A 24,834-nucleotide genomic window follows, 5' to 3' on the forward strand; every position below is an offset into this window, starting at 1 on the left:
TTTCTTCGCAAAGAGCAAAGGTCTCTAGCACAGAGCCAAGGGTTACAGGTGTAGGTGGAAGACCGATTTTCTCCATTAATGCAGACAGTTATCCAATTGACTCAACTGAACCGTACCACTTACAAGAAATAGGTAGGTATTTAAATGTGCAGATTTTACACACGTCACAAGTTGCAAATCACAAATCGGCAACTCCAATTAACTTTGTTACAAAAAAGCAGACGTCGTACAAGTCGGCGCAAGTTTTTATTTCTGTAGAGAGTTCGTCATACACACTTGGTCTGTTTGTTTATCAGAAATGTCGCCTAAAAATAGCTCTCAGTCTGGTAGTAGGTATTTATTAGTATTTTATTGCAATTGGGATAGGTGTTTTCGTGGTGTTGTTTTCGCTATTTTTAGTTTTCCCAACATTTTCGTCCCGGCCGATATTTTTATTGGCCAGGTCTGCTAAAATCAATTGTGTCAGGTAGGCGGCAAAGAGCGGCGGACCAGGTCCGGAGGGCGAGCGCGTCTACCTGGCCGCGTTCCTCGAACCCAAACAAAGACTACCGAAAGTAACAATCCTCGAGTGCACAAAGGAAGCCGAAGAAAAATGTGCGTGCTTGTGTGTGCGGGGGCGACGCAGGTGCGGAGTATTGAACCTGTCGTGTAGGCAACCCACATTACACCCAGACGGGCTTTGTGCACGATACCCCCACTAGGTCTGGAGCGCAACCAAACTTGTCAGAATCCGGAGTTGCTACATTACAGTACCGTAATATCACTGTATTGTTTTTTTGGTCGGTGTGTGCAATCCGTGGGTTCTGAAATGGTGTCTGGTGCAGGTTGGGCCCTCCGCGACGTAGCCCCAGCCTTATAGTGCCTCACGTGACGTTGGTGTGCGACCCTTGGACTAGCCCCTAATGGAAAACAGTTCGCATTCGTCCGCTAACCCCATTTCGCAGGGGTGTGGCCCACATTCGCAAATATCTATCCATGTGAGCCCCACCACAGGGGGCGACTTCTACCTCACTGTGGAACCGGACATTAGCGTCGACAATTTCAAGAAACTCGTCTCGAAAAGACTCAAGGTGCCCAGGGACAGGATATGTCTCTTGTTTCGCGATAAGTGGGTCCAGCACGCTTTATTTTTACAGTTACGATATATTTCGGTGGTTTTGTGTTGCAGGCAGTTGCAAGACGGCAATCTCCTCCAGCATGGCATCTCCGATGGCTCCAGAGTCACCTTACTGCCCAACGTTGAGACCGGGCTTATCGTATGTTCACAGATTTGTTCTTTTTAATCGTAGACGTGCTAATTCGTCCAATGCATGTGCTAATTATAGCGCCGGAATCTACTCCACAACACTACACCTATCGCTGTTTGCTTAATTGTTATTATTTATTAACTCATCTCTTTACTTTTCACCTAATAACAAACAGGCACACTAGAGGGAACAACTATTCACTGTTCAACCTGAAAGATTACATAATTTGCCTATTTGAAAGCTGAAAGGGTGGGGCTAATGGACAAGCCATTCTAAAGCATCATTTCCTACTCTACCCTCATTATCAAACATTCACATCTCTGAAGAGTACCCCAAAGTGCTCAGGTTTTATTATTAAATGATGTGAAAGCAACTTGTTAAACATTTGACGTATTATTAGAACTGTGATCAAGGACATGTTGTGTTCCTCAATTTTTATCACTTGCACAGATAAGACGTCTCTTATTTATTATTGACAGAAGATTGTTAAATGTCAAAATTGTTTTTACAAATATTTTGGGTTCTTTCTTGTTCATAAATTGGTGTCAAAGGCATGCACTAGAACTAGAAAAACTGTCAAAATTGATACAAAGTTCAGTCTTAAATAATTATTGACAGTAGATTGTAAAATATCAAATCATTGTTGTAGATATTTTACAACAAAAGTGCTTTAAACATTTTTTTTTTTTTACGTTCAACATTGTTTCTTTGTAAATGCAATTAAATTAGCACTGATTTTGTAAAATTTTAATCAATCCAGGGGCAGAAGATTATTAAATGTCAAAATTGTTTATTAGGTGTGTTTTATGATTTTTTATAAATAACTATGTCTAAGAGCCCCCAGTTTTCATAAAATTCAACTGTCAAATGTCAAAATAGTTTTCAGACTTACTTTATAACAATATGCACTTGCCAGTTTTCTTGTTAATTGATTTCAAAGTTGTCCAATTCACATGAAACGTTTGTTTTTGTAAATATTATCAAAATTAATACTCGTTTTCACAAAAAGTGATTAATCTAGTAGTAGAATTCTGTAATGTCAAAAATTGTTTTTGCAAATGTCAACTTTTTTGCTTTATAAATCGCTGCCATCCATTTTATATTTTTAATTAAAAACAGTCACACGTGATAGATCTTTTGCACTTTTCAAATAAATTACTGCCTGTATTGGTAATTTCTGTTACCAATATTTTTGCGAACATTGAATAAGTAAAAAGAATAGATTTTTTCCTAGGTGTCATTAAACTGAATACAAGTGTCACATTCTTTTGATAAAATCTTTGTTAGTTGACACTCGAAATGAGTATTGATTGCGAAGTTGTTATCAGGTATTTGTATAAATCGTTGCAGGGGTTTTTACAAATTAATTTCGAAACTCGGTACTGTCCCTATTAATAATTAGATTATCATTTGCTTATCACCAGAGTAACGGAAATAATTTAATCGTTTTACAGTTGTTCCACTACTGCGTTATCACTTTAATTGGTTTATTACAAGAAATAGTTGAACATTTCGGATGATAACAACTTTGTCTTAAGTTGGTGAGATTTGACATTTAAGAGCTTAAAACATTGACGTCATTGAAGCACAATTTTCGAAAGGAACATGTTTAAAAAGCTTAACAATAAGAATACATATAACGTGATTAATTTTTATTTTATGTTTGCGGTTGATGTCATTGTTGGTCCATTAAGCGCCAGTAAATAACGCAGAAAAGATATTGTCTATTAGACTAAACAATTGCCTGCACCTGGTGGTGAATCACTACAACAAAGGCAAATTTTATATCAACTTGAATGAACGAAGGAGTGACGACATATTTTTTGCCTTCCTGAGGGGCACATAAGACGTCAATTCAATATTTTTTAGAAACAACTTTTTGACATATGATCAAAAGCTACAATCAGTACCAAAAAATACTTATCTAGTAACATTTCTAACAAAGTTGTACAAGGATTAGTGTTCATTGGGACATCGGTTATGGGACTGCTTCATACTAAACAATCGTTGTCTTTCCAAGAAATGATAACATACAAATGATATATCACGAAATTGATTCAATTGATAATAATTGGACAAACTTGAGCATTGCAAAATTGCTGAACGACATTAAGTGTCACCAAAAAAGGAATAAACTATGACAGATGATGATTAATGACGTTTCCTATAGCGCGGATAACTCTTATCATTGAATCAAGTGTGTTTAGGAATTTTGAAAAATGAAATTACACATTTATGATGTCATTTGACGTCACTAGTTCTACAGAAGCGCTACACACGTAATTTTGTCTCACAATTTTTTACGATACATGTAGAAATTGTATTGATTTACAAAATAACAGAAACGTTTATGTTTATTTTTTTTTTTTTGTGGAAATAATTTATGGGGAGATAAAAAACATTTGTATACAATTAGCGAATCTTCTTATCCCAATGTTTTTCTTACATGTGGCCACTTTAAATAGATTCAATTTGTCAATCACTGTTGCGCAATTGGTGAACGTTGACCTCGAATTATTGACTGATAGGTGAGACAGAAAATTTTTAGCACCGATTACTTTGCTAATCAAAACATTAATTTTACTTTAGCTTGTTTGGAAAATTGAATTTAACTCAAGTAACGTTTTCCCAAATCGAGGTAACACTTGATGGCACACAACTCATGAAATGATGATAATTTAAAGACAAATAAGATGAAGTTCTTGAGCCACCGTGTGTAATGCCCAGATCTAGTACTCGCAAAAAAAGATGCAAAACACTTGAACGTTCCTTTGTGACCAATGGTTTAAATGAACGAGAAAGAAGAATATTTTGGAAACAAAAAGCTAAAATCATTTGAAAAAGCTGGGACTTTGCAAAGTTTGTCTTAGCTACACTTGTTCTTTATGACAGTTGACACAGAAAGAACTTTACAAGGCTCTGCAAATAAAAGTATTAAGAGTTTGATCTCTTAAGTGAGGCTCTTATTTGATGGTTTGTAATGGCGAGTTCCAAACTGAGCGCGGTATTAGCATAATTTGAGCGCGAAGTGTACGAAACATTGTTTATTCAAGTCCTTCGATGACGTCCCGATAAACAAACACGGATAAACTTTTTGCGTTCACGTTAATTGTAGATAACACAAATTTGTTAACCGCAATTACGAAGAAACACTACAAAAGGAACGCAGGAAATGTAGAAATGAGTGTGCAGTCGTATATGTTTGTCTGAACGTCGATAAGTTAGTTTATTTTGTTGTTGCAGACTCAGCGTCCCGAAATAGGAATAATGCAAGCCTTAGAATCTCTCAATGACACCCAAGTGAACGAATTTCTGTGCGGAAAGGCCCCCTTAAATTTGAGCATGCGATTGGGCGACCACATGATGCTTATCCAGCTGCAGTTGAGCACCGTTTCAGGAACTAAGCCACCAGTGGTATCCGGACCACCACCAACCACCAGCCCTCCAAGTCTACTCCAAGCCTCAAGAAACCTTCAACACACGTTGAGAAGACTATCAGCTGACGTGTTCTCAGGCCGCGACAAAGGTAAATGACGGGTGCAGAACAAAATGTTGCCAGACTGGAAGAGCATATTTGACGTTTTGTTTGCATTTATTTTATCAGGCTTGATTTGTATTGTGCTAATTCGAAAGAAATTGTGACAGTGAGTGATGATGACACAACTGTGTTCCTGCTAGATTTAAATGGTTGTATTTGTAGTTGGTGCGTTGGGTCAGATCTGCCAACTTGACGGCAAATATCAGATTTTGGCGTGTAGAAGAATTATTTGAAAAGGCGTCTGATAAGTAGTCAATTGAAGCGTTTTAATTATGTAATAGATTGCACGAGAGCGTTTTATTTGACAGACATTCCTTACCTAAATAGACAATGACATTCAATCTAATTAAGCAAGGCGGGTACAACACTTATCAAATTTACGAACGATTTCACCCACGATAATCCGTTTTAATTATGATTGTACATATTAGAAGAGCTAGGTTGCAATCTGTAAATCTAAGCAACGGTGGACTTTGGAATTTGGAGAATTGTTAACTGTTGCTGAATTTCAATTTGTCAGAAACTGATGATTTTTCAAAATTAATTACAAAATAGTCGATGACAATTTTTTGGGTAACAATTAAAAGGAATTTGCTTGTACGTCACAAGAAAAAAATCAACAAATTATTAATAGGGTAATACAATTTGGTTGAAAAGGCGAAGCTTCAAGGTCACGCGGCAACCATTTGTTAAAAAGGCAAACAAAATTATTTGCATGTTTATCACTGATGATGATGTTGTTAATGAGTATCTGATGGATTTTGAAAATTGAATTGTTGACATTCTTTTGAAAGATCGTGACATAATCACGAAACAAATATTTTTTATTTTTCTATAACAAACAAATCGATGCATGGTCTTTCAACTTCACATTTGCAAATTTGATGTGTAGTTAATTGTGCTTTGTTTTCTTTTGGGTGCGTATTGCTTTACTACACTTTAAAACAACTGCAGTTATCACCTTGATACATCTATGAATTGTAAAAAATAGTGCAACAAAAATAAAGTGATAAAATTTTCAATTTTACAAAAGAAACAACAATTCTAAAAATGTCTTGTCTTATCCATGTTTTTATCATAGTTTCGCATACATTTCTTTCTTCTTTTTTGCTACATTGATATTAATTTCATACTCTCAGTCTACTTGCTTTCCATTTTTTTTGTTTCTTTAATCATTAATTACTTACAAAAAATGTTCATTAACTTTTCCCCCATTCTATTCAATTTACGATTTTCTTCATTCAGTCTTCTACCGTTTTTCTTTCGTTTTATCGCCCTCTTTCTATGTTTCTCAGTTCTCTTTTTTGTGTGGTCCCTGCCATTCTGTCTACCCACCCTATTGTCTCTGTTATTCAACCGCTACGATCATTTTTCTTATGGTGTGTCCTAATTTTCTCATTTTTCATTTTTGTTAATGCAACTATACTCTAAATAACGTAAGAAGTCTCATGTCAAACGTGATAGTGGCGCTGATGCATCTGTAATTTCATTAAAGATCAAAATTTGAGCTAATAAAAGTTTCGATTTGCAACAGAAATGAAAAATGGATATCAATAAAGTAGTTTTGAATGTTCCTACTTTTAAATTTTTTAAGTCGTTACCATAAAAATGTCCATTAGTTCATATTTTTGCCGTGGGACTTCTTACATTATTTAGAGTAAAACTACCGCATTTTTTCACAATATTCGTCTCTTGCCCTACATTATTCTTTGTTCAATCAATTATATTGTAGAAGGTGATCAACAAGGACTGTCTGAATTGGCAGTACAATTAAGAACATTTTTTATTCAGCTGTTTGCAACACTGCAACGGTACATGTTTTGTTGGTTTATTGGACAGATATCTGACGTTACATTAACAGCGACAAACTGGTGGATTATGAGAGTAAAAAGTAACGGTAAAAAGAAATTAAACTTGAAATAACAGAACAATTATTTTCAGTGTCAAGCCGTCAACAACCGGAAGTTGCTCTAAGTTGTACCGTTTAAAAATAAAATTCAGTGTTGCCAACTCAAACAACCTTAGTACTAACTAGTACTACCTATCCAGTGACTATAAAAGGTTCTGACAGTTTTTCACATGTTGGCAATGCAAATGTTGATCATTTTGATGACAATTCCGTGTTTGACAATTGACATAGGCGTACGGATTTATTTTAGAAAATTAATTCCACGACCCGGTGCACTATAACCGGCCTGTTCGTTTTATTAAAAATGCATTAACAAAATCTTACCGAGAAAGAGCCAATTTCCGCCACAAAATGGGCGCTTCACTAAAAATAATAATCAGTACATAATATAACAAAGAACAATTATAACACTAAACACACAAAAACAACGAACAGTAAGGAAAAAACCAATTTAATTTCAAAGCAGCAAAAACAAAGAGTGTTTTGAGTTCAAATTCAAAATGTCATTTGAACAAGAAACATTTTCGGTGACAAAAACTTAAGATGAATAATATCCCCAAAAAACACGTTTACTAGCGCTCTGCGGGAATCACTCAAACTATATTTTTGAACAGCGTGTCGTGATTAATTCATAATAAATGCCTCGTGCACGCCATTGTCTTAATTGAAATATCAGTTTTGCCAAAGCATCATTTCAAAAGTATTACCAACTTATCAAAAATTGTCACCCCCTTTTCAATGTTTCTCGTTTCTATCGCTTTTAGATTACGTAGCCATTTCCACGTGTCCCTTATCTTTACTTCTCTTTTTGTGGTTAATCTCTGCCTACACGTGTTCATAATAATCTGCCTGCAGAAACTAATCCGTTTGGAGTAGCTCCTGTATTTTTTAAAGTATATTTGTTTAAGATGCAACTGATGCTTTATTCTCATTCGTAAGTTATATTCTAGGTTATGTAAATTAAATAACGACAAGCCTGTTACAAACCACAGGACAAACATCCCAGTTTTTGAATAGCTTTTATTTTTCATGTCATTCTTTCCTTTCCTCTTTCTACCCCGTTCATTCTTTTTTTAGTCATCTTTGTACTATCTTTTCCCTTCTATTTTCCAGTTTTTTTTTTTGTCTCTACGTCATCTTTTTTCATAACATCTTTCTTTTTTTTTTATTCTACCAATTCGTTCCCTTCTTCAACCAATCTTGTACTCTCTACTTCCCTGTGCTTTACCACTTTTCTTCTTTCTTATTCCACTCTTTTTTTTGTCTCTCTCGAAGCACTGTCTACTGTCTGTAGTAGGTACTTTCCCTCCGTTGTTCTTTCCATTCTTCTTTTTTATATTATAATTTTTTTCGTATTTTCCTTCGTTCATATTTGTATGTTTCATAGTCTACACTAAGAATGAACTGAAATTCACCATTAAGGAGATAAAGAGAAAAAAAATTACAGTTTCATAACATCTGCAAGATAAAAAAAAACACATTGAATATGCAATTATAAAACAAAAAAAACCCATGTATATGCGTACCTGTACAGAAGAGGACCGTGAAAACAATAAGAAAGAACAAAAACAAAGTAATAAAACCTTAATGTCAACAAGGTTTTCAGTATTATTGTTTAGATATGAAGTACTTTTTTTTTTACATCTGTTACATATGCATTTGTGTCCTCGAATAATAAAAATGAAATGAATAGTTTTGTGCTTTAAGTAGTGGGATGATATTTTTTAGTAAAGTTTCGGTTGGTGGATACCTCGTGTGGCGTCACCATAAACACCGTAATAAATGTCGGTAAAATGTGTGTAATGAAAACGAAAGTGCAGTCTAGCAGGATCACAGAATGTTAGTCACGAATTACGTGAACTTCTTTCTTCGCATAAACAGTGATTCAGCACGACACAATGAAAGGATGTGGTTGAAAATGTGTATGTTTTATAGAGTAACAATGGACTGCGTGTTTCAGGTCGGAGAGAAAGCGTATATTCGGGGACGTTCAGCGGCGCCCTGAACCCAGCCTTACAGGACCCGAAAGGTCGGCCGCGTCGCGACGTCGCCACCATAGTCCACATCCTAAATGATCTCTTATGCTCCGTTCCCGAGTTCCGACGGGTGAGTCGGAAGGGATCCGAAGAACCAGTACCTGTCCCCGAGCAAGAAGACGAACCGTCGTCGTCGACATGTAGTGAGGACCAAAACCTGCGCACCCGCGGCAAACTCGAACAGTTGCGTCTCGTCATGGGGGAGAGACGCGAGCGCAGACGCCAACGTAAACAGAAACCGTATTCGTTGCCTCCTAGTGATACCGACACCGTAACAGCATAAAACAGTTTCCTCTACTTGTACATAGTTCTGTTTCATTTTTCAAAGTATGATTCTAAAGTTACGCTAAAGCTCTTCTAAGTTAACAAGGAGAATCATGGCTGTGGGTTAATCGGATCGCGACCCCCGACGCCACCGACGGGTTGCTGTCTATCTGCTGTTGACAGGTTTTATTGTTATCATTTAAAAGAGTTTTAATGTAAGCAGCTCTGTAATGTGCATTTGTAAGGTCTTTCTTTAAGTTTATCGATACTATTAGCATAATTGTTTCAGTTCTTCCTTTGTTGTAATTACTTTTAGACACAAGCAATTTAAGCGTTAGATGTTAAGATGAATTCGTTTAATCAAAGCGATATAGGCAGCAGCCACTACTGATCATTTTGTTTTTGTTCAATATTTGGTATAGAAAAAATATTCATTGGTTATGTTTAATAAAGTATTTTCCAAAATTGCAACGATTTTCATTAGTAATATCCCGAATGCGTGTCAAAATTATGAGACAATTTGACATGCACAAGAGGATATTTTGGCAGACTATTTCCTGAGAAAAATTTACATGGTAAGTACAAATAATAGTTATTTATGCAACAAGTGAGTAAAGTAATACTTTTTTTACGAGAAGGAAAATTTGCCGCTTGAGCGAAGCAAGTGCGCAAATCCGCCGAGCAAAAAAAGATACTTTACTAACGAGTTGCATACAAAAAATTTTTCGCGCTCGTAAGTTTAGATAACAATTTTTTCGACACTCTCAAAATTTGAAAATGTTCTCCTGTGTGAACCCGTGGACCTTTAAAACGCTCGTTTACTCGCGTTTTAAATTGGCCTACTCATGCCAAAAAAATCCCAATTTACATACAAACCAGTTAAAAAAAACTACTAATTATGAATGCAAAATTTTATAATTGCGTTAAAAAATGACACGCTACGGCTTTTATTTAACGCAAAATGCGTCCAAAAATGAACCGCTATGGCATTTTTTTTAACGCTTCTTGACCGATTCAAAAATCACGTATTTTATGAACGCAAACGAATGAAAAAAACTTGCACTTTTTTGACGGACGTTAAAAAACGTGTTTATCTGCGGCTGCTTGGATAAGACCTTATAACCACATTCATTTACAATCATTTGAATTAGTAATGTAGTTCATTACCGAACTGGTTTCATTACGTAACGCATTTTTTATCTAGAAGCAAACAGACAAAATTCATTGAAAGGCAACAATACAAAAGAAAAGCTACTTATTGTAAATACACTGACCGGCACAAAAAACGACTCATTATGATTTCTTTAATAAATGATCTTGAAATCATATTTGTGCTTATTTTTCTTTATTATACTTAGTTAAATTGGGATATTTTCAATGATCGGAAGTTAATACAAACATTTTATTAAAAAGATTTAGGCTAAAATTCTTAAGAATTATGTATAGTACCTCGTGTTACAAGGAAGGCCTCTCACTTCAACTTCGAAAACACCCTGTATTTTCTATTTTTCAAAAATGAATGTCACTGTCAAAACCTCTTATCTGTTGATTTGAATAAAATGGAATTTTTAGAAGAGTTTTTTGACGACGATTTGGACATTCTCGAAATAATTATTGATGTGGGGTGGAATTTCCTAGATTTAGATATACAAGGTCAGATAAATTCCACAAATTGGATGAACATACAGTTTATTCAAGATTTAGATTAACCAAACGAACTACATTGGATGTTTTAATTCAAATTGAGGAAGAATTCCCGAACGAGATAAACGACAGCATTTCACCGATGAGCCAATTGCCAACAACTTTAAGGTTTTATGCCTCGGTAGGACATCTTGCTACTGTGGCAGATTATATGGGAATGCATGTTTCCACCACGTCACGAATAATTGCAAAAGTGTCTCATACTATTGCCAGACTAAGACCACGCTACATTAAAATGCCAGAAGGGACGAGAAATTCAAGCCACGCAAAACAAATTCTATGAAGTTGCTAGATTACCTCGTGTGCTTGGAGTCATATAAAGATTCAGTCTTCTGGAGGCAACGATGGGGAAATATTTCAAAATCATAAAGGTTATTTTTCTGTGAATATTCAGGCGGTAGGTATATGATGCAGAACTGAAGATTCTTGACATTGTTGCAAGATGGCCTGGTTCTGCCCACGATTCCACAATATTTAATAACAATCGAATTAGAACCAGATTTGGAAATGGAGAATTTCCAAATGCTTTGCTCTTAGGTGATAGTGGCTACCCAGTGAGAAGTTATTTTTTTCCCCTCTTATAAATCCGGTGACTGACTAGAGCACAACAACTTTACAATGAATCTCATATCCGTATTAGAAATGCTGTTGTACGATGAATGGTTGGGACTGTTGCATAGATTAATATACTGTTATAGGTTAGGTCAGGTCAGGTCAGGACTGTTGGGAGTGATCGTCACGTTAACTGAGTAGTGAGTACAGCAGATTACGCCTGCGCAGTATTACAATAAGTTACTGTTTGTACAGTTAATTTCAAAATTATCGAGTACACCTAAATCAAGAAGTCGATTTATTAGTTTTTTCCACATGTAAAGATGCCTTTTTGAAATTTGAGCGTCATAGGTTAGGTAAGTTTTAGAACACTATAATACATAATAGTGTGTTTTATCCTCTGCACCGTGCTCTTAGCGATGTTACAATACTGGGCTACCCTCCGGATCGACCACTCTTCTTCTAATTTGGAAAGAATGAGCACTTTCGCATTTTCAGTTAGATCAGGCATTTTGTTTGTCAAAATTGACATTGATCATTGACAAAAAATGTAAGTGCATTTTACATTGTAGAAAATTAGGTGTACTCTACAATGTTGAAATTAACTGTACAGACTACATTGCGATATTCTCGACATTTAATGCTTTTGTTTTTCATGACCTACTTGACCAGACATTTTTTGAAACATACGGTATAAACTCTCACTTGTCAATTTTGACGTTTACGTCGATTTTATTTTAAAAACATGGTTGTCACTCCAGACAGAAAATATTTCTTTAATTCTTTTTTAATAAACCTACGAAAAAATATCATTAAAACTTTGCGGTTGGCCGAACAGAAAACCGCTTTTTGGTGACATTCCAATTCGCCAACTAACATTCAATAAAGCAACTTTTTACAAATTTATTTTACTAAGAAAAAATATTTCAGTATTTTGTTTCATATTAACATCACAAATTTATGTATATGAACCCGGTTTAGTAACGGCAAAACGAGTCAGATCTGTCAAGGCTTCTTCCTCAATAGGAACGCAATCCAAACCAGATGTCTCTCTGCCTAATAAATTAAAACACTTATTTAATCTAGTTACTAGATTACAAAACCTATACATATATTTATAAAATTAGTCTTAAATATAATTAAGAGTAGAATTATTCTAGCATATAATTTTTATCTATAGTATTGCTGACTACCGGTCCATTGCGGGGGCGGCGCCGAGCTGTAGTCGTACTGAGCGGCTCTCCCCTGTGGGGCGCCTTGTCCGCCGTACTGTCCTGCCGCTCCCGCCCCACCACTGTAACTGTAACTCTGAGCCGGACTGTAGGCAGGCGGAGCTGCGTAGTACTGCGGTTGCTGCGGAGGCGGAATATGCATGGGGGGAAGTCCCTGACTATAAGTTGCAGTCTGTTGATAATTATAGTAACTATGCGGGTTGGCGTTCGTTTCGTGCACTGTCGGTGCCGAATCTTGGATGGGCACCGTTATCAAGTTAGTCCTAACGCCGGAACTTTGTATAGACGTCGGTCGCTGTCTCACGTTCGACGAAATAGAGATGTTTGATCTGGGATCGTTTGTTTTTGCACGTACGGACACTCTCTCAGGTTCCACCGGGACGTCAATGGGCTGAATGGTACTGGACACGTGCCGGTGGTTGATATGGGCTTGGAGGTCGCGCTGAGAGAGGTACGTGCGGCGACACCCGTTCGAGCCGTACCTGGTACCCCCGTGAGTGCACATGAAAACCGTCCCCAAGCCAGTCTGCTCCACTCTCAGGACCTTATCCAGACATCGTGGGCACTGCTTCTGCTCCTGCTTGCCGCAGGACAAGCAAAAAACGTGTTTACAAGGAATCTGGAATCAACAATTATGACTCAGATTTTCCAATACAGGGACATTTTTAGCGTCAACACAAAAGTAAAACAATCTTTGCTATTACATGATCTATAAAACCATTCACTCATTTTTTTCCAAAGATTTACATAAATATGATTCCCATGATTATGAGAATCTTATATGAATTTTTTTATCATACACAAGACCTTGCTTTTGAACAAAAAAAAAAAAAAATCAGTATGTGTAATTACCATTCGTCCATAAATCAGAATTGGCTTTGAACATTTATCACAGCAATGAATCATGGGATTCAGCACTTTCTCCCCAATCAAATTCACTTTATGTGTCCAATCCAGGCGCAACATTGGTTCTGGGGGCCCTCTGTTGATGGTGGTGAATGTAGGAGCTTCCAGTTGCGAAATGTCAGCTTCCAAATCAACTAAAACGTTCAATTGTCAGTCAAGGCTGACTTTAATCTAATCAAACATACTCTTAGGTGCCACATTTTCACTAGATTCACTCTCAGTTTGTGGCGTTTCTTCTGATGACTCTTGCAATTGCGAATTGTCCACTTCTTCGTCGCTTTCGATCACTTTTATCGCTTTCTTACCGCGACCACGTCCACGGCCTCTACCGCGACCTCTACCTCTGCCACCTCGGCCCCGGCCGCGACCCCGCTTCGGGGCCCCATCATCCATCTGAAGTCAGTCACCGAGTTAAACCAACAAACTGACAAACACGCGATCACTCAAAATTGGGAAAAAGCAATCCGTTTACCGTACCTTTCGTATTTATTTAACAAATGACATAAGGGCGTCCATCCTTTGAGGTTAAAAAGTGTCAACACAGTGATACCAATCGGCTTAACATATGATTATGGGCCAGGATTTAGAGCGAAATACTCTTGGAATACTGATTTATTCGGGGCAGAACAACCCACGTTAATTAAATATCCACAAAACTGTGCATCCCACCAATTAAATTATAATCCATACGATAAATGATAAATTGCTTTTCCAATAAGTTTTGGGGGAATTTGACGTTGTTCTTGTGGCAGCTTGAGTTTAAAAAGCGCGCCTTTGAGGTTATGTTACCGAATTTCGAGATTTTAGAATGGAAGAACAAAACGAAGTGGATATAGAAAATGTTGAAAGTGAAAAAATAGTGAACAGTGAACCCACAGATGTAAGTGAAACGACGGTAACGACTGAAAAACCAAAATTCGTAAAGCTGCCATTAACCCGTGTCAAACACATCATGAAGATGGACCCCGATTGTAGTTTGATTAGTCAAGACGCGCTATTTCTCGTCACAAAATCAACGGTAAAACGTGTAATTAGTGTGTCTCGACACTACTAATCGATATTAACCGCAGGAGATGTTTTTGGAACATCTCGCCAAAGAATCTGCCAAATTCATGGGGATGGGCAAGAGAAAAACAGTACAGAAAAGAGACGTTGACGCCGCGATTGATAACGTTCCGAGTCTGTGTTTCCTTGATGGTGCTTTAGAATAGCGAAATATTATTGTTTTATTAAATAAAGATCTGAGATTGTAAAGTTTTAATTCAACAGTATTTCACAGAAGCTGCACTAAAGTTTATTCCAAGAATGTTGTTGCTTATAGTAGCGCTTTCTCCCTCACAGTCAGTTTGTGAAAAAAGGACAACACAATTTCCTTGCACTTTGATTGATTTGACTTGAATGGGGGATTGAAAGTTCTTACAGTAACCTACATAGTCCTCTAGAATGATTTCTAGTGCCCCACTAAAATCAGGGTGTTTGAACAAAACCACCCCATTTTGTTGCCCCCTTACACTCATTGCACACAAACTCAAGACCAGCAATTTCCACATTATTCAGCACAACTCTGCCACTGGACCACCCTAAGGAACAAAAATCAATTTTCAGGGTGACAATCACTTCTTGGCTGAGCGCCAATAGAGAGTCTCTTTTTGTAAACATATTTTATTTTCTTTTAAGCGCATTGACTTTATAAATTTGATAGCACATATCATAATAGCGAAATAAAATACACAACTGATGCGTTTAGTGATCAAATCACTTGTTAGCCTTTTTATTCCTACGTTTCGCTCCTTGCTGCGTACAGTCCGTCTGTCCGTACAACGTGTTAAGTAAATTTTCGAGATCGGGTGGTTTTTCGTTCCGTAGAGATCCGCTGTGCCTGCGAGGTTGACTGGCTTGTTTGCCTAGAGCGATACGATATTGTACTTGGTGCGAGTCTGGTCTGAGGTGCTTCAGACTGTCTTTTTGACAACCGGCCCATTCCGTTATGTCGTACACGTTCCCCTCCATGCAAGCGTAGTAGTGCCACAGGAATCCGAAACAGCGGGCTTCCGCCCAAATGTCGCCTTCCCTCGCCGAGTGGTGGATTTTACAAGAAGAACAGTTCCTTGCCGCGTAACAAGGCCTATCTACTTTGATCCTTTTGTGGCGGAGGCCGCAAGCGCTGCACCGGATCGTGTTGGCGGCCGCTTCCACCTTCTGCTGCAGCTGGGCCAACAGCTCCGTCAGCTCGCTCCAGGCCTGCTCCACCTGCACCGACTCCACCACGCCTGAAACAATTAGCAACAAATATTGGTCAAACATTCTAGCTTTACATCTAGAAGGGTTTTCTGTTCGTAGAATTGCATAAAAAATAAACGCGAAAAAGATAAGGACCGATTTCACCATTTAACCGTGTCAAAACATGGACAAAAACGGTCAGAAAAGCTTCCTTGCACTTTGACAGACCACGAAAGAATTAATCACGAAAAGTAAAAAAAAAGGCCTTGAAAATATTTTCCCACCTGGGAACAAACATAAGAGACTCCAGCGGATTGTCTCTCCAAAGGGAAAGGAAAAATATCTTTTCGGTTTAAATATTTATCAAAAATATAGTTTTGTAAGTCTTTCAAAGGGGGAACTCTGTTTTTTGATTGTAGTAAGATGGTGTACAGTGGAGTTGGAGTGACTTATATGCATTAAAAACACAAGAAGAAAAGTAGATTTCAGAATAGGACAATAATTTAAAGCACACATGAAAGTTGTGTAAGGTCATTTGGTGAAGCATGAACATCACGTGTTAAAAATGATAAAGGGGTTATTTTGAGCAGCAGATTTGAACCCAATCGAATAATTATGGAATGAACTCGATAAAAATGTAAAATAGAGACGCCTAACATATAAGGGACAGTTTTTTACAATAACAGAAAATTAAAAAAATAAACGGTAAGATGTTTAGAATTATCTAAGCTGTAATCAAAACAAAAGAGGATTCTCCAACGAGAAAAAAGTATGATGATCTTATGTAGATACATTTCTGTTAAAATGTTCTCGAACAGAGTAAAATCCTAGCAGAAATAAAACTTTCTAGCGGGGTTATAAATGTTAACCGGCTACCGGCCTGTTCAAAAGGGTAGTTTGAGTGATCCCCGCAGAGCGCTAGTGTACGGGCGTTTTTTGGGGATATTATTCATCTTAAGTTTTTGTCACCGAGAATTTTTCTTGTTCAAATGACATTTTGAGTTTGAAGTCGAAAACTCCTTGCTTATTGTTCGTTGTTTTTGTGTTTAGTGTTGTTATTGTTCTTCGTTATTGCGTAGGTATTTATCATTACTTTTAGTGAAGCGCTCGTTTTGTGGCGCCTTAATCGACGGAAATTGGCTCTTTCTTGGAAACATTTTCATAATGCATTTTAAATGAAATGAACAGGCCAGTGATAATACAGCAGACTTTTCCTAAAATTTTTCTAAAGGTGACAAATCCGCAGATTGCGGCGGGCATTTTGTCTCTTCTTTGCTCTTCAAGTAATTTCAACACAATGCAGAACTCTATCACTGTCCTAAAACACAAATTCATTTTTATAAATCTGAAGTTTTTACGACATTAGAGACTACGAGACAATTACTTAGCTCTTAAATCTAAAAACTTCAAATTTCTCATTTCCTGGGTAAATTTTCTTTATCTTTACTTCAGGGAGTCATTCAGGAGCGTCTTATTTTTCAAAAATTCGCTCGCAGATCTTGTACAAGTTTTTCTTCTGGCCTTGTAGATCACGTGTTCTTGCAATTACCAAAAACTACTTGAGTACCCTTTACTTTTGAAACCACTTCCGTAACAGTGCAGGTAACAAGTTAATTAAACTTTAACATTCTAGGTCATTAGACCTAGTTTATGGTTATTAAACCGAACTTTGAACAAGTTCAACGGACATCGCCACCAAATAAGAACACTCAAAATTTGCTTGCGCAATTATTCAAGTAGTTTTATTTGTATTTACGAGTTAAATAAACCCGAACATAATCGTTTTTTTGCAATTTCCTCTTTCACTCTGGAGACAATTTTTGGGGCAAAAAACCTTTTCCGTTTTGTGGCAACGTCTACAAACACGTAAAAATGAACGTGTCAATTTCATTGAGTTCTCAATGCCGATACGAGTTTGCAAATCTAAAAAAATAATAAAAAAGAGGTCGAGTGGATTCTTATATAATTCAAGTTTTTGGTAAAAGTCTAGGCGGTGTCGGGAAATGCTGTTCGCTTTTTATCTCCTTTATCTAGTCGATAATTCAAACGGAATTAGAGTCGCCGCATGCCAAACCACGTTTATCACAACTCAAGGACCACGGGAAGTTGTTTAATCCTATCGACATCTGATAACGTCGCTCGACTCGCTAAATTTGAACAATATTTACATTGAAAAATAAATATTTTCTCGATGTTTGCCCCGCTCGTGGTCGTTGATTTTTCGTAGTCTTTACCTTTGTCGTAGGCGGCCCTCCGCTCCGGCTCCCCTATCATATCGAAGGCGTGCACCAAGATCTTGAAGGCTTCTTCGGCCCCCGGCTGTTGGTTCTTGTCCGGATGAACCAGGAACGCTTGTCTTTTGTAGTATCTCTTGATGTCGTCGTCGGTGCATGTCGGCGTCACCCCCAATATACTGTAAGGGTCTTTGCCCTTGCATGCCAGTAGTCTTTTCATCGCTTCCTCCCCCGTCGTCGGCATGTTGATGTTGTTCTGCAAGCCGCTGTGGATGAAACTGCGATTGTTGTCTTTCGCCGGCTTCTCCGGCTTCTTCAACTTCTCCCATATCCACGACAATATTCGAATGCGTTTGGCAATGGTCACCACCGTGTCTAGGAAGAGGGCCCAGTGGACGACCGACCACAGCCAGAAACTGGAAGCCCTGTTCGATTTCGGTTTTTAAAAGCTCGAGTCTACATGCGGGAAGGCTTACATGTCGCGACTGATGTGCACGCTCAAGCTGCACACGTCGGAGATCAGGTTGACGAGCCAGAAGAGGAACACCGTGAAGATTTTCCACCAGCCCTTCAGGTACTGCTTCAGCTTTTGGCCGGCTATGCCTGCGGAAAAATCCGATAAACTCGTGTCGCTTCATCTCAGTTCGTGGTGTCAAAACTCTACGTACAAGACCGCCGGTACTGAACATTTTACCAAATCGGGTGTGGGGTCGTCGTGGGTGTACAAAAATTCGACTCAATTCAATCTAGGCCTACGACAATCGTCACCAGATTAATAGAGAATTTACGTTGATAGGACGAAAGGTTTGAAAGAGTTAACGACCGTAACGGTCGGTTTGAATGGGTAAAAAATCCTGCGGAACAATGGCGCAATTACAGCCTTGGCCCGGAGATCGGCTTGTATAATAAAGGATTTATCGCTTGACCGACTTTAATTTTTAATTAGCCTTCGGACCCGAATCCGCGCTTACCCAAGAAGACGTGGTTTTCCCGCCTCCTCGTGCGCTGGTTCCTCTTACCCGGGGGCCTCTCGCCGCCCCCGAACGAGTCCGAATTTTTCGGCCTGCCGTTGAACTTGTTCGTCTTCTTCAGGCCGTTTTTGCTGACGTAAAGCGTCTCGTTCTTGCTGTTTGTCGCCTCGCTCTCGACCGCGTCGCTGTTGTTCTTCGCGGTCTTGCGGAAGTTCGCCTTCTGAGTCAGACTCTTGTTGTTGATGGCGTCGTCGCTTTTCTTCTTTTTGCCGTCGTCGACTTTCGTGTTGTTTATGGGCTCGTTGATGTTATCGAGTGAGGCCCACTTGCGGTTCAATTGCGTGCCTCTGTTGCGCTTCTCTTTATCGCTACTAGTCTTAATAAATTGGGCAGTTTTCTCCGATATGGGAATATCCTTGATATCCGCGTTTGTATTGCTTCGGTTCAGAGAAGAACTCAGTTTCTGCGTCTTTTCGGTCTTGCCGTTCTTCTTGCTGTTGTCCTTCTTCTGTTTCGTCTCTTTCGTGTCGGTCTTCGTCGGCTTGCTCGAGGAGGTCGGCGGCACCGCTTTCGTCAGCACGTCGGAGTAACTGGGACGCATGGGTTTCACCTCCGCGACCATCCTCGGTTTCCTGTTGGTCCGGTTGAAGTTGAACTGTTTCTCTTCGAGCGGTTGTTCCAGGATTAAATTTTGTTCGTTGTTTTCCTTCTCTGACAACTGTTCGAACACCCCGACAGTCGGTTTGAACGGTTCCACGTTGCCAAAGGGGGAATAGGTGCCGGTCGTGTTTGGCACCCAGTTACCCACCAGATTCTCGATTAGGTGCGTGTGGTTGCTGGTCTGAGGCAGCGGATCGTGTTGGGGCTGCAGAATGTGGTGGTCCGGTTGATGCAAGTTCGAGTTCAACATGGTAAAATCGCTCCTGAACACTCCAGCATCTGGACTACCATTCTGCATAGGTTCATACACGTTATACTTTAAATTGAGGGGGTCCAAGTTTTTGTTGTACTCGTTTATATCAAAATGATGGGGCTGTTGCAAGTAACTGTACGGCGTGCTGAATTGTTGCAAAGGAACATAACCCAATGGAATATCTGACGGGGGCTGGTACGGGTTGAAGTTGTTCACGTAAGGGGGCTGATTCCAGTTTAGAGATTCGGTCGGAGGCGGGGAAAACCCCAAGGGGGCATACTGACCGTCTGCAGTCTGCATTTCCGCTGTCATATTGCCAATGATTTTTTCGACCGCTTCATTGGAACAATTTCTCTCGTTATCACTCATTTTTCAACTGTTACACTCAACCAACCAAGTAATTTACAAATCTCGAGCTATTCTTGTAACATTTTGGCACATAAACATATTATTCAACTTTGTCTGTCACTTTGACAAATTGTCAAAATGCTAATATGGCAACTGATACCAAACCCAAACAGGTAACTGCATTACCGGCGCGAGTTTTGACAGACTTTCGAATTTTGTGCAACTTTCATTCGAATTTAAACAATTTCAGGTCTTTCAGGTAAATTTAATGCAACACGCAACTGTATATTTATGCTTAATAGTGCATTTTCTAGATAAGACACTATTCCATTGGAAAAATCTTTGACTGGTCGGAAAAATCTACAGAATCTACAAAATGGCTCTTACCTCGTTCTCAAAATGGACGAAGTTGTATCTGCAACAAAGGCAAATCCAGGAAACGTAGATATGTGTAAATTATACGAATTCTTGTATTTTATTAATGTTGTGGGTTAATGCTGCAACACATTAAACTGCAGCGCGTCACGCGTCCTCTGCCTACTAGATGTCGTCTAGCTCGAGGTTTTCTCCAAATCCTCCCCATCTGTTCCAATCGAAAAGTCTATTTTTGCCCTCCCGAACGCCGCAAACTGATTCAAATTGTGTTGGACCCGTTCCCGAATGCCTAAAATTAAATTCTCTTATTGCACTGTCGTAATTAGTTTATTCATTATATGTTATCAGAGCGCTGATCTAAATGGTATAATTACAGTGAGCATTTCCAGTGGGTGGTCTAATTCTGAACGTTATAACGTGCCTATCTTGAGCACACTCTTACGTGGAACACATGTATGGTAGTCGCGGCGTCTTTTGACAAATGCTCGGTTAACACCAAATGTTGTGTGTACGATTTTCCAACGCATAATTAGACAAGGTAGAAAAAATTGTTGCGGAACCCTCTGAGACAAACGCGGCGCCAAAATGCGGCGCCCGTCTGCATTCGCGCTGATTCGTCCCCTCGAATTTATTTTTACTGGAGTCGATGCAGTTTCGGGACTCGATAAACAATTATCTGGGTGTTGCGGGAGAGATTGCTATTCATGGACAGGGCCGGAGTAAGTCATTACACATCAGTCATGTGTTGTAGTGGTGGGAACTTTGAATAATGGATGAATTATGCAATCTCGGGTCATAGCGTATGCTAATAATGGTGAGGTCCTTGATTAATTGCATTTTGATTTTCAGATTATCAGCCATTTGCTATTCATATTGGATCATAGTGCGCGGCCCGGGCCTTCTGAATGGATGTTAGTTACTTGATTTACATTATAAACATCCACTGTCAAAGTTGTTTGCATATCGGCTCCGATCCGTCTGAAAATAATACTTGATCATCATTGTGATTAAATGTACGTTGTGTGAAAATGTCCGTGTTGCAAACAATTATTCGATTCACTAAGTTTACAATTGTTTGCACACGTTGGAATTAGCATTGTGTGGACAGGCATTTTTGTGCCTTTGTTTACACTGTAAGATGCACAGAGGAAATTGTTTATTCACATTTGACCCATCATGAACTTGTCCAACAAATTTTAATTTAATTACAAACTTTGAAGGATCCTCAAGATTATTTAACAAACATTAAAAGGTAGTCGTTGCAGTAACATACCCATTTATATTGGAAATGATTAGATACAATTTAACTAGATTTAATCTATAAAGTATAAAACTCATCGTTATTTTTTATTGTATTATTATTTTATTTTAATTTTTAATTTAATTATAGACAAACAGATGTTGGATCATAAAAATTAATAGTCTTAATTTTAGATTTTGTATTTATTTATATTTATCATTATGCGTGGAGCCTAACGTCTGTAAACATTTTTTGGAAGTGTTTCATAGAAAAAAATCTCCAACAAAATAAATTACGTATCTAACATTTTTGCATATTAAAAATCTTTTTATAAGGTAAACACTACTTGCAAGGTTTTAATAATTTATATGTATCACATTGGTTGCACAACATTTTTTTTTTCACAATATTCATCATTCAAAACGTTTATGCAGTGGTTCAGTGGAATCAGTCTTCAAACCAAAAAAATCCATCATTTGTCTTTTAATACAGAAAAAATCAGGATCCGGACTGTACTGTAAGGCAAATGTTTTGGTAATTTTTTTGCAGACGCCTCCAAAGACGATCTTGTTTGTTACGCAGAATGAGATGACAATATCATTACACATATTGTTGTGAACCATTCTGTATTAATTTATTCGCTGATTCTCCAAACCAACGTTTGTCACTGGTCCGGATTTTAAGAAAAAAGAATTATTCATCTTTTTTCTTACTCTTCCAAACTGCAGATTAGAGTAGTTAAATTCATCTTCCAGTAACTCTTTCGGGCACCACTTATTGGTTCAAGAAAAACGTTATGTTCCAATTAAGAATCTTAATCATTAGATCATCTAAAATGTAACTGATTATTTTTAGTTTAAGTATCTAGTTCATCAAGTTCCAGCAGCACATCCCTAGTTCTGCTGAAGCCCAATAGGTTGTGGAAATTGTTTATTCACATTTGACCCACCATGAACTTGTCTTACAAATTTTAATTTAATTACAAACTTTGAAGGATCCTCAAGATTATTTAACAAACATTAAAAGGTAGTCGTTGCAGTAACATACCCATTTATATTGGAAATGATTAGATACAATTTAACTAGATTTAATCTATAAAGTTCATGCAGCATCCACCTAGCAGCATTTTGCTTTAATCACCATTAATTTTGCTTGCATTTGCAATGGAGGTAAATTTTGTTTTTGTCCATTGCATATATTTTTTTCCCTTTCTTTTTTGTAAAGTTTCTGGCACCATGTGAAGCGTTGTTATTTCAGTTATCTGTTCGGAAGATATTTTACTACCAGAAGCACAAGGAAGTTTCTCCGCGGGAAAAGATTATCTTGCATTTCTACAGTCCAACGCTTGTTTTCACTTTTTTTTAAAGAAAATTAATGGTGACTGAGTTATTCAATCCAAATTGTAATACAAAGTGATCAACAAGAAAACAAATCAAGAGTGCTACCTCATCTTTTGTTTTATCGAAACGTCTGTCTTAGCTTAATCGTACACATATGTATAGTTTTATTGGTTGCCGACCTCTTGAAAAATCTATTATGTATTAATGAATTAATTATTAATAATGAATGCTTTATCATTATTTTCATTTCATTTCATTTTACCACTTATTCTGGAATAATTGTTACTTACACTTACAGGAAACGTCCGTAAACTTTGCCGAAGTTGAAAACTTCTTTTCAAGGTTGACATCAACACCGTTGCTTTAAAACTGACGTTTCTTTGACATTTCACCGAAAAATCTGCTTATCAGTGGCGTCGCGTTTGGCAATAAAGATGGTGGATTACTCATTCTTACGACTGTAAAATGATGTTCTTGTTTATTTTATAAATTTTCTCCATTAACAGATAATAATATTAAAATGCACAATTATAATTCCAACGTCTAAAATTCATGAACCATGATTTATTATAAAATACCGTTTGAGACCACAAATTGTCAACGGCCATGCATTGAACGCTTATTTGCATAGGATTCCGCTACAACATGCATAATTTGCAACGCCTGCTCTGGTTTGTTTTCTTTTTGGTCACTTTGTATATTCTAAAAAATGTAATTGATATTTTAATTAGCAGAAATGTTCAGTGTAACCAAAAGTCATCTCATTACATTATAAGAAAATAACTCTTAACGATACCTAAGTAGGAATTACCTACATTACATCAAACAAAACTGAATAAAAATTATTTTTTTAGCTCCTTGCTAAAAGTACATATACCTATTATTTCAGTATTGATGTAGAAGTTTTCAGAACTATCTAGTTAACATGCATAATAATCATTTTAAACCACTTTAGCCTAATTGGTTCCAAAATTATTCAATAATTATACAAGTCTGATGACTTGATCAGATATAGGTACCTCCGCTTTGAAATATTATTCTTTAGACGGTATAGTATGGTTATACAAGATGTTTAGTAATGATTTTTTTCTCTGTTATTTTGTGTGTTTTTTTAACTTGGTTTTGGTAAACACAAGATGACTATCAATTTACAAGATTTTTTATTTTTGGTGAGATTCTGCATGAAGCAAAAATGTTCAAAATAAATATTCTTCTTTTCATATAATAATAAAAATTCCATTAAATATTGTCTATTTTCTCAAAGTTTGGGAGTTTGAGAAAATGATGATAATAAGATGCTTTAAATATTTGACAGTTTTCAATAATAAATCAATTGCGCCACATAAAATTTCAGCGATAATTTTGCTACATTGTTGCATTAAACAATTCCGATTGTGAATTATTACGTGTCAAGCCTTGATAGAACGATTTCATAAAAATGAGAAGCCTTCAAAAGCAATTTATAATACTTCTTCAACTTTCACAGTTTCTGTAGAATTACATAAATTTAAGCTGAAGTTTATTACCATTAGCATAAAATGAAATTTGTATGTTGTTAATAAATTCACAAATTAACATAGCCCTATCCCTTGGAAATTTCACATTGAAAATTTAAATTGTTTAAAACGTAAGATATATTTTACATCTGGCATGTCATAAAATACATAATTTAAACTGGGCTGTCAGGAGTAAAATTAATTACTCAAATTTGATATGTATTAAATATAGTTATTTGAAATATATCAAGAAGTTTAAAAACATTACGGTTTTGCGTTTTTCTCCAGAAAATTGTTAGATACGTAATT

At 37.3% G+C, this 24,834-nt stretch overlaps 3 protein-coding genes and 1 long non-coding RNA gene across 5 annotated transcripts; 2 read left to right on the forward strand and 2 right to left on the reverse strand.

Moving 5' to 3' along the window:
• Nucleotides 1-483: 483 nt before the first annotated feature.
• On the forward strand, nucleotides 484-9,461 carry stx (stuxnet). The gene is made up of 4 exons (XM_069042901.1): nucleotides 484-1,108; nucleotides 1,169-1,256; nucleotides 4,491-4,773; nucleotides 8,655-9,461. Exons 1-4 carry the CDS (start codon nucleotides 903-905, stop codon nucleotides 9,011-9,013), a joined length of 936 nt encoding a protein of 311 aa, XP_068899002.1. The 5' UTR covers nucleotides 484-902; the 3' UTR covers nucleotides 9,014-9,461.
• A 2,678-nt stretch (nucleotides 9,462-12,139) lies between these two features.
• Nucleotides 12,140-14,054, reverse strand: Hakai (E3 ubiquitin-protein ligase Hakai). Of its 2 annotated transcripts, none has more exons than XM_069042900.1 (4): nucleotides 13,866-14,054; nucleotides 13,574-13,812; nucleotides 13,335-13,522; nucleotides 12,140-13,101 (listed from the first exon to the last, which is right to left on the reverse strand). In XM_069042900.1, exons 2-4 carry the CDS (start codon nucleotides 13,779-13,781, stop codon nucleotides 12,421-12,423), a joined length of 1,077 nt encoding a protein of 358 aa, XP_068899001.1. In that variant the 5' UTR covers nucleotides 13,782-13,812; nucleotides 13,866-14,054; the 3' UTR covers nucleotides 12,140-12,420. The 2 variants fall into 2 exon arrangements, with proteins under 2 accessions (XP_068899001.1, XP_068899000.1); XM_069042899.1 differs by having other exon boundaries at nucleotides 13,574-13,781; nucleotides 13,866-14,053.
• A 978-nt stretch (nucleotides 14,055-15,032) lies between these two features.
• On the reverse strand, nucleotides 15,033-20,095 carry LOC138127039 (dnaJ homolog dnj-5). Its single transcript, XM_069042890.1, has 4 exons — nucleotides 18,814-20,095; nucleotides 18,319-18,445; nucleotides 17,843-18,267; nucleotides 15,033-15,658 (listed from the first exon to the last, which is right to left on the reverse strand). Exons 1-4 carry the CDS (start codon nucleotides 20,093-20,095, stop codon nucleotides 15,144-15,146), a joined length of 2,349 nt encoding a protein of 782 aa, XP_068898991.1. The 3' UTR covers nucleotides 15,033-15,143.
• Nucleotides 20,096-20,233: 138 nt separating this feature from the next.
• LOC138127046 (uncharacterized) lies at nucleotides 20,234-20,614 on the forward strand. Its single transcript, XR_011158075.1, has 2 exons — nucleotides 20,234-20,333; nucleotides 20,389-20,614. It is a non-coding gene; the product is annotated as an uncharacterized lncRNA (long non-coding RNA).
• The last annotated feature ends 4,220 nt before the right edge of the window (nucleotides 20,615-24,834 follow it).

The sequence above is a fragment of the Tenebrio molitor genome, chromosome 3 (genome assembly GCF_963966145.1).
Source record: "Tenebrio molitor chromosome 3, icTenMoli1.1, whole genome shotgun sequence".
Taxonomy (NCBI): domain Eukaryota; kingdom Metazoa; phylum Arthropoda; class Insecta; order Coleoptera; family Tenebrionidae; genus Tenebrio; species Tenebrio molitor.